Source organism: Capra hircus, chromosome 1 (genome assembly GCF_001704415.2).
Source record: "Capra hircus breed San Clemente chromosome 1, ASM170441v1, whole genome shotgun sequence".
Classification (NCBI taxonomy): Eukaryota; Metazoa; Chordata; class Mammalia; order Artiodactyla; family Bovidae; genus Capra; species Capra hircus.
The window spans coordinates 77,835,775-77,850,808 of record NC_030808.1 but is presented as its reverse complement, the minus strand read 5'-3'; the positions used below and the strand labels follow the sequence as shown (position 1 = coordinate 77,850,808).

General features: G+C 39.6%; 1 protein-coding gene across 2 annotated transcripts in view; it reads left to right on the top strand.

Moving 5' to 3' along the window:
- TPRG1 (tumor protein p63 regulated 1) overlaps positions 1-15,034 on the top strand; it is a 162,388-nt gene that overhangs the window by 36,770 nt on the left and 110,584 nt on the right. Inside the window, exons 2-4 of one of the 2 annotated variants that reach the window (XM_018046685.1) lie at positions 1,940-2,038; positions 2,154-2,387; positions 12,765-12,856. In XM_018046685.1, coding sequence (XP_017902174.1) covers positions 2,163-2,387; positions 12,765-12,856 — 317 coding nt within the window. In that variant the 5' untranslated portion in view covers positions 1,940-2,038; positions 2,154-2,162. The remainder of the gene's footprint in view (positions 1-1,939; positions 2,039-2,153; positions 2,388-12,764; positions 12,857-15,034) is intronic. The other variant, XM_005675132.3, reaches the window with a different exon arrangement.

Here is a 15,034-nt window from a genome sequence, read left to right as displayed (position 1 = left end):
TTGTGGGAAGGAGCCCTAAGACAAAGATTTCATTCCCAGTCCCACGGTGACGCTGGGCATGAGAACTTCCTCCGTCATAGCATTGGGCATGTGTGCACAGCAGCCGTAACTATGTGGCCTCAGCTTGAGAAAGGTCACTTGGTTAAGGACACCTTTTGCTAGGCTAGCATGTAGCTTCTATTTTGTTTTGCTTTGTGATACTTCTTTTAATGTACAAAATATTAGTGAATCTATTGTGTTTCTGTTTATGTTAAGTCAGAGGTAGTCATTGTAAGCATCCAGAGACTTATGAAAACAGAAAATAAAAATCACCTGTAACTCTATCAGCAGTAGCAGTAGCAGTAACTCTATCATTCAGAGACAATCATTGTCTTTTTTAAGTTGAGGTCTACTTGATATACAATGCTATATACATTTCAGGTGTACAACATAGTGATCCACAACTTTTAAAGGTTACCCCAGTTATAGTCATAAAATATCAGCTACATTTCCTGTGCTGTACAATATGTCCTCATAGCTTCTTTATTTCATACATAGTAGTTGAAAGTGAAAGTCACTCAGTCTTGTCCAATTCTTTGTGACCCCTTGGACTATACAGTCCATGGAATTCTCCAGGCCAGAATACTGGAATGGGCATCCTTTCCCTTCTCCAGGAGATCTTCCCAACTCAGGGATTGAACCCAGGTCTCCTGCACTGCAGGTGGATTCTTTACCAGCTGAGCCACAAAGGAAGCCCAAGAATACTGAAGTGGGTAGCTTATCCCTTCTTCAGTGGATCTTCCCACATCAGATATTGAACCGGGTCTCCTGCATTGCAGGTAGATTCTTTACCAACTGAGCTCCCAGAGAAGCCCATGCATAGTAGTCAATACCTCCTAATTCCTTACCTTATCAGGTCCTTTCCCCTTTCCCTCTCCCCACTGGTAACCACTAGATTTTCAGAGATGATCATTGTTCATATTTTATTTTACTTCTTTTTAGATTTTTTTCCTAACCTTTGTCCTACCATACATGTATATATGTACGCAAGTTCAGGTATTATGTCTTCTTCCCTTCCTTCCTGCCTCCCTCATTCCCACCCGCCCTCCCTTCCTTCCTTCTTTCTGAATTATTGCAACAAATTTGAATAACACTTTCATAATATTTTATAACTTATTTTTTCCCATTAGCATTACATTTTGGACATCATTCTGTAGTAAAAATATATTCTCACATTTCTGATGACCAAATTGTATTTGTGCACTATAACTCTTGTCTTAGCCAATTATCTGCTGATGGATACTTAGTTTCACTATATATATCTTTAGTATTAGACACAATGTTGTGTGAGTGTCTAATGTTGCTATTACATACAATGTTTTGCTGTTAGACTTGAAGTTACGTTTTTTTTTTCTATTAGACACAATGTTGTAATGCATGACCTTCTATATTTTTACATCTTTTTGCATGTCTAGATTATTTCTTTAGGATACATTTTTATTTTTTAATTTATTTTTTACTTAAAAATTTTTCTTTTGAAATATAGTTGATGTACAGTGTTATATGTAGCAGATGTACAATGTAGTGATTCACAATTTTTAAAGATTATATTTCATTTATAGCTATTATAAAATATTGGTCATATTCCCTGTGTTGTACAATATGTCCTTGAGGATACATTTTTAGAATTGCAATTTTTCAGTTACAAGAAAGCACTCAGTTCTAAGTGCTTCTGTGCCCTATTAGTAAGAAGTACATAAGCAAGTGCATTATCATTGCTTTTAACTCCTAAATAAGCTCACAGGCTAGTAGACTTTCAAGAAAAAACACCTCAAAAACTTGAAGAGAAATTGTCTAGTGATAATAATTTCATATTTTTCTTTCCTTGTTTACCTTCCCATTCCATGGAATTAAAGATGGGGAAAATGAAACTACTTGTAGCTTCTTTTTTTCTGTCCAGAAAGTCTCTGCTGCTGTCCCCTGGTAAATGTCCCCTGATGTTCACAGAGTCTCTGTTACTGAACTCCATCCGTCAGTGCATCTGCTCAGCTAACGTGAGGTGGGTTTGTCAGTTTCAGGAGCTTTGGTTTTTCATCATGGGCTTTTTGGCCATAGTTAAGACACAGGTGACTTTTTTTTTTTTTTCCCATGAGAATTTTGCTTCTTTGTTTTAGGCTAAAGAAATGTCAAGAATTGGGAGCTTTGAGGGATTCCAGCCTGTGTCTCTGAAGCGAGAGGAAGATGACCAACCTTCTGAGACGGATCAGCTGTCCATGGAGGAGAGGGAGCCAGAAACTCAGGTCCCAGCGCCAAAGCAGATTTCAAGGCTGCCAAGTGTTGTTGAATCAGCTCTCTACCCGAATCCCTGTCACAAGCCTTATCTCTCACGGAAGTACTTCGTCACTCGGGTAAAATCATAAAACCATTAGTGTTCTTAAATACTGCATAAGACTTCTCTTTAAAATCCTAATATTCTTCCATATACCACATTTTATCAACAGTTTTCACATTTCTTATCTCATGTAATAGCTATAATAACTGTGAAGTAGGCATCTTTATCTTCACGTTACAGGTGAAGGATCTGAATTTCAGAGAAGTTATGGGTCTATTTTGACCACCAGAGAAGCAAGTCCTCCAGTTCCCATGGATCTTTGGCTCCTCAGTTTTGTATTCCTGCTAAACCTGACCTCAATAAGTTAATGCTCCATGAAGAGAAAACCAGACTTGCTAGAAGAATATAAAGCTGGGAGCCCAGAGGGAGTATTTGCTCTATGTTAGGAAGACATGAGTGATGGGATAGAAAGCATTGCCGAGAATACCTGAACCTCAAGGGTATACAGGGCATGCTGGTAGTACAGTGTAGGGGCAGGCACTTCATTTCAAGTATAGAGTCGCAGTCTGGAACTAAGCTTCTTCTTTATGCATCAAAGCTGGGTAGTAAATAGATGGGTGCATAATGAGGGTGGTGTTTATATATCCAAATGTTAAAAATATATCAGACTTCTCACATATGGATCAAGTAGAAACATCCTTGGTTTCTAGTACCTTTCTCTGTCTTGAATTCTCCTTCCTGTTTATAGATCTACTTTAACAATGCTTTAACTTTCTTGTCAACACACTAGCAATGAGCTCATAGGCTAGGCTATAAACAATTGGAGGATAAACTGCGGATTGTACACTGTGGCAGCAGAGACCACCTGAATTTTCACGGGTACCTGGAGCATCTCTTTACTGACATTTTTTTTCAACTCAACCCCTAAATAAGTGGTGGCTAAGAGTTTGAGGCTATTTATAATGTTTTAATTAATAAACTTGGATTTTCTAGCTTTTAAACTTTGGTTAAGATAAAGTTGTAACTAAAGAGACTCAGTGTGTGTGTGTTTGAAAACATATATCCACATTACCTATATTCAGTGAGTCAGTTATATCCAGTGACTCATATGTGCAAATTACTGGCATGTTTCTTATTATGTGTGTGTTTGTGTGTTTTTGCCTATGTAAAGCAAAATGGCTTGTTTTCCAAAGCATATTAACTTTTTTGAATATGCAAAGTTTAGTTGTAAGATATACCTGGGATAAAAATCAAAGCATCCCTTAGAATATTCATCTTTTTAATAGTGATGGTGTAGCTATCAGGGTTAGATGAGAGAAGAACAGTGATGAATGATATGGAATAAGAGATGTATCATTGGAAGCTGGTACAATTAAGATAGCTGCCTGAGAAATCTATGCAAAGCTGTTGTCTTTGCATCTGTTGATGGGTCTGGAGGTGCTATACATCAACCAGCTGGCCCTTGTGTAGTAGAACTAGGGAACAGGGGAACCTACATGGACGAATTAGAATTCCTTTTGATCCAGCAGCACTCATCACAGAAAAATGGAACCTGTGTTGCTCTCCCACCATGTTTAGACTTGAAGATGTGAGTCATTTTCAGGAAAAGCCAGTGTTCTCCACCGAGTAAGCTGCACACTTACTCAGTTCAGGGAAGGAGGCTCTGAGGGAGGAAGTCTGACTAAAACAAAAGAAGCTATAGGTCCAGGGGCTTCCCCCACCTCCTTTCATGCCATCAAGCAAACAAGAGATGGCATTGTTCAGCAGCTCTGAACAATGGGGTATGATTGGCTGCCCTGATCTTCAGCAAGAACACGACTGATGTTTCACTTCTGCCTTCCAAGTCTGACACAAATGTCTGTTGTGGCCAACACTAATTTGGAAGCAGACAAGAAACAGAATTCTAGAAAATGTAGTTTCAGCTTAGCTAAATTGACACAGATCTGGTTTACAAGGATTCTGTAAATTCTTGTAAAGTTACAACAGAACTTTTCTTTATTTATTTACATGATGCTTTTATTTGTGTGGCTCTGTGTAGCTTATAAGAGACAGTCCCCTGGAGCAGCACTGTGAGGTATGCAGAGAAAGGCTTATCAGTCTTGTTTTAGGAGTAAATGCATAGAAGCTTCAGAGGAGTTAAGTGACTAAGTCATATAATATTAGTGTAAGAGCTGTAGCTAGACTCTGTATCTTCTAAGTCCAGTGGTCTTTCTACCATAAAGTACAATTGAACTTAAGATGTTTTAGTAAAGGTTTTCTATTACTGACTCTGATTCATGTGATGAACATCTTTTCCACCAGGTGTATAGAAAACAACTTTAAGTTCTCAAGAGCTTGGGAAGGAAACCCTTCTTCTAATTTTGTCAGCGAGTCTGAAGTAGACACGAGGGCTCTTTAGGAGGTAACTGAGGGCTACATTCCCAAGGCAGTCAGCATTCACTTTCCGTCAGACTAAGAGACAGAAGAGGTTTTTTTTCCTTGGTTTCTTTCTTTTTTGTTTTTTAGCACATGAGTATAATGAATGTGCTTTAATGCATTCTAGGATAATGAAAATGAGATTGTGGGTTCGACTGAGACAATGATAAATATTAGTTTGAATAAATAAAGGAATGATATGGTTTTACTACCTTGTAAACCACAGATCTGTTGATGTGGTGGTAGCTGAGGAAATGGGAGGAGATGTGTGTGTGTGGTATATAGGTATACATAAATTTCTTCTCTTCAAAGTATGGATAAAACGTCAGTTTTATCTGAGAGTTCAAATAGGCTACTTTTTAAAGTGTTCTTAATACAGTGTAAGACACGTAAATTAATATTTCATAAACAGCATCTCTTGCTATTCTAAATACTTTCCTCCTCTTTTTTTATTTTTTTTGGTTAATTTGGCATTCACATTTCTGTAAGTGGTAATAAAGAATGGCATTAAGATGTCCATGACCTCACCATGACCTCTAAAGTAAGGTATAAATGTAGACATATAGGGTATGTAGCAGCAGAGAGATTTATTTTTATTTATTTATTTATTTATTTCAGCAAAGAGATTTGCATGAAGGAAGCTAACTCATTTTCTCAAGGGATGATTAAATCAGACCAGGACTGTGAATGACTCAGACCTATGAAACATTCATCACATCACAAGTTATCACTTCTTGGAGCTCAAGGGAGCTCTAGTCCAGCGATGATCTGGTGCAGTGCTTCCCAGCTTTATCATGCAAACAGATTACCTGGAAAGCTTGTTAGAATATTGGTCTGATTCAGTCGGTCTGGGATGAGGCCTTAGATTCTGCATTTATATGCACTCTGTGGAAATACTCATGCTTTCTGTCCACAGATCACACTTTGAACACCAAGTTGCTAATCAACACTCTCATTTTTAGTGGCAACTAAGACCCAGAGAGGGGCAGTGGCTGACCTGAAGTCCTAACACTTAGTGCCCACTGACTTGCCCAAGAAGCTAATAAGAACAAAGCTGGGTTTAGAGTTGATGTTTCCCAATTCCCATTCATAGTTCTTGATCCCATGCAGTGATTTAAAAGAAATCAATTTATTACAGTGTAAGAATTTTAAGGCTATGTAGCAAATGCAGAAGAGCAATAAGACTGAGCAGAAAAATTTCTTGGCCTTGCATTTTATTATAAGGTTTTAAAATAATTTCACTGGAGATGGTTTATAAGTCCACAGCTCAAAGCTAACGAAAATATATAAATATGCTTTTATACATTTTGGTGAATATCCTTTCTTACTTTTTTCTTACATGTACATTTTATTGTGTAAAACGTAGGGTTACTTCTGTTGTGTGTGCTCAGGTGCTCAGTTATGTCTGACTCTTTGCAGCCCCATGGAGTGTAGCCTATCAGGCTCCTTTGTCCTGGGGATTCTCTAGGCAAGAATACTGGCATGGGTAGTCATTTCCTTCTTGAGGGGATCTTCCCAACCCAGGGATTGAACCCAGATAGCCTGCATTGCAGGCAAATCCTTTACCATTTGAGCCACCAGAGAAGTATCATGGAAATGTAATACAATTTACTCAAGTTTTGCTGTATATTTAGGCTGCTTTTTGTTTATATCTTTTAACTTGGAAGGGAAAGTTATTCCTTGGCTCACTGAGGCAGATGGACTCAATTTCTTAGCTGCCAGGTGTGGACACCTAATGCTATAATAAGAGGGAGGATCAATTATATGAGTTTCAGGTTGGATATGGAAATATATGACAATTTAGGGCAAACCAGAGGCATTCTTAGCATCATAACATTGTACATTAGATCACATCTCTGAATATCAGGTCATAAAACAAGTTAATCTGGTCCCTTAAATCTCTTACGTTATTTTATGGGTCACTCTGTGTTGTTGCGTTCTTTCCTCTGTCTTCCAGACAAGTGTTTATTTACTGCGACTTTGCCCTTCCGATAGAGCTTAGCGACATTCTTGCTTCGAGCCAGGAAGGGCCTCAGAGAATATCTAATCCCACCCCTAGGGCACACAGAACTGATGTGACTTCTCTTCTTTGGCAACTTAGGGGCCATGGCAGGTCTGGAACCCAGGATTCCTGGCACTTTGTGCCACCTATCCACTGCCTCTGACCTTGGACAGTGAATGAGGAGTCACATAATGAGGGCCTCCACCAGTTGCTATCAGTCTGCTTGGATAACCTTTTCCTCCTACTTTTGTTCATTTGCTATTATTGCTTAGACATGTCTAAAAATGGCCTACTGCCTTCTCCACAAAAGTACCCCTCAAGGCTAATAACTTGAGGTATATTATGATAATCGCTTTAGTTGTGGAGAGTGATATTCAAAAGCAACTTCTTATGAAAGGAACAATACTTGATCTGCATGGGGAAAGATATATTTAAACTCCCTGTAGGACTCTATATTTGCAGATACCTTATCAGAAAGTTGAAAGCGATTAGAGATGGGGAATTATCTCTAAATTTATACTTGAGAATGTAAATTACATACAAACTAATGGGACTAAAACTATTTGATCTTTTAATATTTAATTAATGGTTCCCCGTGGCCTTTTTATAGCCTGTGTTCTATTGTGAGGAACGAGACTTTAATAAGCAGGTTTGGGACTTCCCATTGTGTGGCAAGATGTCATTGCCTTCATGACACTAATTTGGCTTTCATACTCTCTCCTTTTCCCTCTTCTCTTACTATGGGCTTCCCTGTGTCTTGCTCTTGTACTGGGAACAACTAAATATATTAGTTGTATTGTTATTGTCTGTGTGAGCTTCCCTCTGGCTTAGAAATTATATATTTCACTGGGCAGAAGTTTTCTGGATTCCCCTCCTTACACTGAAATGCTTTGAAGATGGTAATAAAAGTTGATGTTTCTATCTGAGCATGGATCCTTAACAATTACGAGATAAGAAGCATTTCTTTCATTTTCAGAGAGAGACAAATTTGCCTAGGCTTTACGAATCAGGTCCAATTCAGAACTGGTTTCTTACCTTATGAATGTACCACAAAGCAAACCCTTTCTGAGGATGATGACACCTGCAAGAGAGAGCTGACTGTGTCTAAGTCCCTAGGAGCACTCTTTTCTACTCTGTCCTTTTTTCTCACTGTCTGGCTAAAGTGTCCATTATGAGGGAAAATATTAATAGCAGACATGAATATTGTCTGTGTGACAACTGACTCCCAGGCTAGTCTAGCTCAAGGAAATGCAAGGAGACAAATACATATGTCTTTATATGTATGGCTGAGTCACTCTGTTGTGTACCTGGAACTATTGCAACATTGTTAATCAGCTATCCAATATAAAATAAGCTCAACAACAACAAATACTTATGTCCTTGAACTTTCCTCAGCACATTTGTTTTGACTGAAACTATTTAGGGCTAGACATCAGAGAAGTTATTATTCATTATGTCATGTAGTGACTTAAAAATAAGGATCCCCCTAGTGATTTTTTTCTTAAAATTTAGAATTAGAAATGTATGTGTACTCTCTTGCTAAGCTTTATTTGATCGGATGATGAGTACATATGATTCCAGTATACTTTCCTTTGAGTCTCAGGCTGCAAGGAGTCTCAGAGCTAATTGTTCCACTGCAGTAATCATCTGATCCCCTGATCCTGGTACAAAGGTTTCCCTTCTATTTAGTATTAACAAGAAGAATGATAATAGAGTCTTTTATTCTTCAATGTTATCAATGTTTTAGGCATTTCCAAACAGCTGTTACAGTTAACGGTATCTCATCTATCTAACAAATGCATGTAGACTGGTTTGTGGAATGACAAGGTGACTTGACAAGGTGACTTGACGAGGGTCTCAACCAGAAAGGCTGAGATTTAAAACCTTGGCCTGGACACAAGTCAAAAGGTTCACACACTTTATTGTATTTTTGACACTAAATGGCTGAAGTTAATGTATCATAGTAACCAAGAGTAACAAATGGAGAAGAGTAAAATACTTTATCAGGACAGGATGCATAACTGTTCCATAAAGGCGTGATCGATGTTTCTACTGAAGGTGAGAACTAAGGCGGTGAGTACCCGGACAGGATTTCAGAGATTTCCAAACTGTTCCACTTTACTTTTAACCTTTAACTTTTGAAAAGGTATATAGTAAAACAATGGGCTTCCCTGGTGGCTCAGCAGTAAAGAATCCACCCGGAATGCAGGAGGCTCAGTACAGGAGGATGTGGATTTGATCCCTGGGTTGGGAAGATCCCTTGGAGTAGAAAATGGAAACCCATTCAGTATTCTTGCCTGGGAAATCTCATGGACAGAGGAGCCTGGTGGACTACAGTCTATAGGGTAGAAAAGAGTTGAGCATCCACACAAGGATGCATAGTAAAACAACACCTCTATACACTGTGTCCACCATCATTTCCTTCCCTACCTGTAGGGGATGCCTGTTAACCTTTTCTGTGTATCCTTCTAGAGTGGCTTTCAGTTCAGTCGCTCAGTCGTGTCTGACTCTTTGCGACCCCATGAATCGCAGCTTGCCAGGACTCCCTGTCCATCACCAACTCCCAGAGTTCACTCACACTCGTGTCCATCGAGTCCGTGATGCCATCCAGCCATCTCATCCTCTGTTGTGCCCTTCTCCTCCTGCCCCCAATCCCTCCCAGCATCAAAGTCTTTTCCAATGAGTCAACTCTTTACATGAGGTGGCCAAAGTACTGGAGTTGCTTTAGGTGTGTACAAACAAAAATACTTATTCTTATCCATTCTCCCCTTTTTTACACAAATGATGACATATTTACCCTTGCTTCATAGTATGTTTCTTCATTTTTTACATATTTATCATATTTCATTGCATGTATGTGTCTCATGATATACCTAACGAGTCTCCTATTCCTAGACGTTTGCATGGTTTCCAAATTTTTGCTATCCACAAACCAGGCTGCAGGGGAAACTTTGCACATGTCATTTTGTACATATGCAAGAGTCTCAGTGGTATAACTTCACAGAAATGGAATGTGTGGATCAAAGGATAGATCATTTTGATGGATTTTGCTGATTGCCTTTCATAGAAAAGACAAGAAAAAGTTTTGAAACATTCTACATTCTTTTATTTGTCTTTACCTATTTTTGGCAAAGTGCCTGGTATAAAAGCATTCAACAAAATGCTTATTTCAGGATTATTTCATCATTCTTCAATTCTCCTTCTAATTTTTTTTCTTCTGAAAAGTACTAGTTTCACTACCGTTATATTAGCTTGAAGAAGAAATTACACGGATACAGGAAGAGAGACAGGAAAAAGAGCCATGAGGAATCATCAAAGAAAGTATCATTTTTCAGAGAACTTTGACCATCAAGCCTGGTAGAGTCAAGCTGCATTATGGAGAGCTGAGGAGGAGAGATGAGAGAGTTGCCACAGAATCCCGGGAAATTTCCATGAAGCATAGACCAGTCCTACCAGCTGTGCTGTGCTTAGTCACCCTGTCATGTCTGATTCTTTGCAGCCCCATAGACTGTAGCCTGCCAGGCTCCTCTGTCCATGGGGATTCTCTAGGCGAGAAGACTGGAGTGGGTTGCCATACCCTCCTCCAGGGGATCTTCCCAACCCAGGGATTGAACCCAGGTCTCCCTCATTGCAGGCATATTCTTTATCATCTGAGCCACCTGGGACTGGATCAGTGATGCTGATACAACCTCCTGTGTCAATGGGAGCACAAAGCATATTTAATGAATGTCCCAGAACTTATTGATTTCATGACACATCAGGTTCAGCAGGCCTGGGGTGCTGTATTAGCTTTCTGACAGCCCTTCAACCAGCAGCAGAGGATGACAAAAGAGTCAGAAATCATTTAGTCTACTGGCTGTCTGTCCAATTCAACAGGAAACTTGTTAAAATTGAGGAATCAGACTCTCTCGGTGTAAAGGCTGTGATTATATTTTCTTAAAGATTTCCAGGAGATTTGGATCATCAGCTTGGCTTGGAAAGCTTTGGTTCAGCCTACTCATTTGTCTTATAGATAAAGAAATGGAGGCCAAGGACAGTAAATCATTGTCTAGAAGTCAAAGAACTTATTCATGACAGATCTGAAATATCAACCCAGGTCACCCAACTCTGAGTACTTGTCCTGCAAATTCCGGATGACTTGGACCATGTGGAAAGAATTGGAAGGGAGGGGGAAAAGTGAAAGTATGAAAGTGAAAGTTGCTCAGTCGTGTCTGACTCTTTGCAACCTCAAGGATTATACAGTCCATGGAATTTCCCAGGCCAAAATACTGGAATGCATAGCCTTTCCCTTCTCCAGGGGATTTTCTCAACCCAGGGATCGAACTCAGGTCTCTCACATTGCGGGCGGATTCTTCACTTCTTTTCCTATATTTTACATGCGGACTCATGTAAGATTTTTCTTAACCAATGGACTCTATGGTCAACATTTTTCAAAGCCTTTTATCAAAGACTGAGAAAACAAGCAACCCCAAATCCTACCACCCACTCACCTCTGGGAGAAAAATATATTTGAATGGGTCTTGGCCAGGCTAGTGTCCCTGTTTCCTTTTAGGAACGGTCTCAGACTAGGAGGATTAGGAGTGCTAATATTTGTGGACGATTAGGTATTTAGTGTAAATCCCTATTACACAGAGACTACACGAGAGCGTGTAACATGCTTGTTCCAGGCTTGGGCATGAGGTCAGCACTGTGTTGTACGCCTGGAGGTGGAATGTCTAGGTTTCCTGTCTTGTGTCTGTCACCTCTTAGCTGGGGGAACTTGACAAGTTACTTTCATATGCAGACCCCTGTTTCCCCACCTATAAAATGAAATGGCTTATAATTGATGAGCCCTGAGCTGTAGTGGCTCTATACGCTGGAGTTACCCTAGATGTTTTTGAAAATCCTGAGGTGCTGTTATGTGGATCCCACCCACTGAGTATCTGATATAATTGGCCTGGTGTACAGCCTCGGCATTAGAATTTCCCAAAGCTCCCCTGGCGATTCTGATGAGTAACAAAGGCTGGGAGTGACTGCCTAGAGAACAATGGCTCTTACAGTAGAGTCCCACACCAATATCATCACCCAGGAAATTGATAGAAATGAAAATTCTCAGACCCACCTCGGAACTACTGAATCAGAATCTCTGGGGACAGTGCCCAGAAATCTGAGTTTTAAAAACACATTTTAGGTGATTCTCCTGTGCACTGAAGTTTAAGAATCACTAAGCTTGAGAGTCTATGAATTTCTTCTTTAGTCACTAAGTTGCGTCCAGCTCTTTACGACTCCATGGACTACAGTGCCGTCCCCGCCCCCACCCCCTCCCCAACCAGGCTCCTCTGTCCATGGGATTTCCCAGGCAAGAATACGCGAGTGGGTTGCCATTTCCTTCTCCAGGGGATCTTCTGGACCCAGGGATTGAATCTATGTCTCCTGCATTAGAAAGAGGCTTCTTTACTGCTCAGTCACTAGGAAAGTGAATTTCTTGTTAAGGAACATCAATCGATTTTTAAACTAGAGGAAGGCTCATAGTAGGAATACCTGCTTGGAGAATGGTGAAGAAAGAGAGGTAAGGAGCAAAAAAGTTCATTTCCCAGAACCAGAATTACAGTCAGAACATTGGGAGGTTGGTTTTTTTTTTTTTTTTTTTTTTTTTTATGTTTTACTGCCATGTACTGTTTGAAGAGAGAAAAGTTTGATTAAAAAAAAAATAGATATTGCTAAATGCATTGAATTTCATTATAAACATATTTGTTTATCAGAAAAACTGGCTCTCTGAAAACAGCAATCCTAATTTCTTTGAACAAGTGAGAGTAAGATTATGAAAGGCTTATAGGACCTGGATCCCTTTTGTCTTGTGCAAGGAGAGCAGCTTAGTAAATACCAGAATTCAAGACTAAGCTCTCTGGCAGGCAGTGCCAACAACCAACAGGCTACTCCAAGAACTATCTTTCCTGATCAACTTTCTGGAGGAGTTGCTGGGATGTAGTAACTGGTCATAAGCAATGAAGGGGACTCAGTCTTCTCTAAACTAGGTATTTTCTTCTTCCTACTCAGCCAGGGGCCATTGAGACCGCCATAGAAGACTTGAAAGGCCATATTACCAAGACTTCTGGAGAGACAATTCAAGGCTTCTGGCTCTTGACAGAGTGAGTAATTATGACTAAGTGAAGGGCAATGGAAATCTAGCCTTTTGTTTGACAATACCATAATAGAATAGGAGATGGCTAGAATTTCTGGAAGAATTTCTTCTGGTTACAGAGAGATCATCAATTACTCTCCTATTAGAGAGTAAAGTCTTGTGGTGCCCTATGGCTGATGTTATGACCAAGTTTGACTTCTACAGCTGTTTTCCAGGTGAGTTGCTTCTCTCAACTATCATTGCAATTACCTTAACTCAGGGCATGGCCATTTCTCACAAGGACCATTGCATTAGCCTCCTAACTGAGCTCGCTGGTTCCAATCTCTGTCTCTTGTAAGCACTCTCTCACTAATCATGCCATGCTGCTAACCAGCCCACTATGGATACAGCGGAAAGGAGGGTTGGGAAGAGGATGGGTGAGGTCAACATATACAATGTGAATTTTGAGCAAAAAACTAGGAAAAATCATGTAGGATAAAGACAGGCCACCTGGTAGAAAGGGATAGACTGGGAGACTGGGATTGGCATGTATACACTACTATATTAAAATAGATAACCAACAAGGACCTACTGTATAGCACAGGGAATTCCGCTCAATACTCTGTAATAACCTAAATGAGAAAAAAAGAAGTTGAAAAAGAACAGACATGTATATGTATACCTGAGCCACTTTACTGTACATCTGAAACCAGCACAACATTGTTAATCAGCTATACGCCAACATAAAATAAAAATTTAAAAATAAATAAATATAACCCCTTCTCTACCACTGCCAAAAAAAGACAGGCGCCCTGTTCAGAGTTAGGATAAAAACCAAATCTAACACTTACATCCTTGTCAGTTTATTGACTGCTCTATTTACTCTCAAGTTTTAATGTTAGCTACAGGGGTTTTCATTGCAAAAGACACCATGGAGATGGTTACCTTCCTGTCCTCCTCCAAAACTCTAGTGTCTATGTGACCTTTACTTAACCCACCAGGCAAATATTAAGAATGTCATGGTCTTTACAATAATAGGTAAAATATACTCATAGTAAGGGTAAGAGGCATGTCTTTTCTTCTGCAGAATCCATAATATTAAGAGGAGAATGCAGTTAGAATTCCACTTCAGAGTTCAGTAAGTTTTCTTGGTAATATGATCTCCAGAGGTTTCAGCAGAAAAGTTCAGTAACTTCTATACCTTGAGTAAAGAATCATTTAGTCTTTCACCTCTGAGTGGGACATCATTTTGGATTAAGTTTTAGGAGGGCAACTCTGGAATGTTTAATCATCCAGGCAAGCAAAATAAATCCCATAATCAATGAAATGCAGAACCAAATAGCTTGTTTCCATCTGTCTGACCATCACATGATATCATTGTTTCAAATGGGTTCCAATATTTGAATTAAAATGAATTTTGAAAACCAACCTGACAATTTCTGAGCATTTGTGTCTTAATATCGGAGAAGGCAATGGCACCCCACTCCAGTACTCTTGCCTGGAAAATCCCATGGATGGAGGAGCCTGGTGAGCTGCAGTCCATGGGATGGTGAAGAGTCGGACTCGACTGAGCGACTTCACTTTCACTTTTCACTTTCATGTATTGGAGAAGGAAATGGCAACCCACTCCAGTGTTCTTGCCTGGAGAATTCCAGGGACGGGGGAGCCTGGTGGGCTGCCGTCTATGGGGTTGCACAGAGTCGGACACGACTGAAGTGACGCAGCAGCAGCAGCAGCCTCAGTGTCTTAATATATAAATTAGAGATAATGATATATACTTGATGAGGTGTTAGGATGACTAAATGAGATAACATAAAATTCTTAGCAAAATCCCCAGCACATATGACTTTTCAATGTATATCGGTGTCCTTTCTCTGTTCACAGTAGTATTGGTAAGTCAATAGTTAGTTTTTGTTGTTGTTTGTAGCCTCTGCTTTTATTTCTATCTATCCATCTCCATCTCTAGCATCATTATTTTCCACTCTCCACCTCTCATTTGCAGGGTAGAGTATGACTTGTGCAAATGAAAAGCCTGCCTTGGTTAGGATAGATGTCTACTTAAACTCTGAAGGTCACATCAGAGGTAAACACTTAACTAATTCATTTCTACAATGTATCTCATTTATAAGAAAGGATGCACAAACGTGGTCTTTCAGATTCAGTGGTGGATGTTTGTGTGAACTCTCGCATATTAGTAATAGTATCA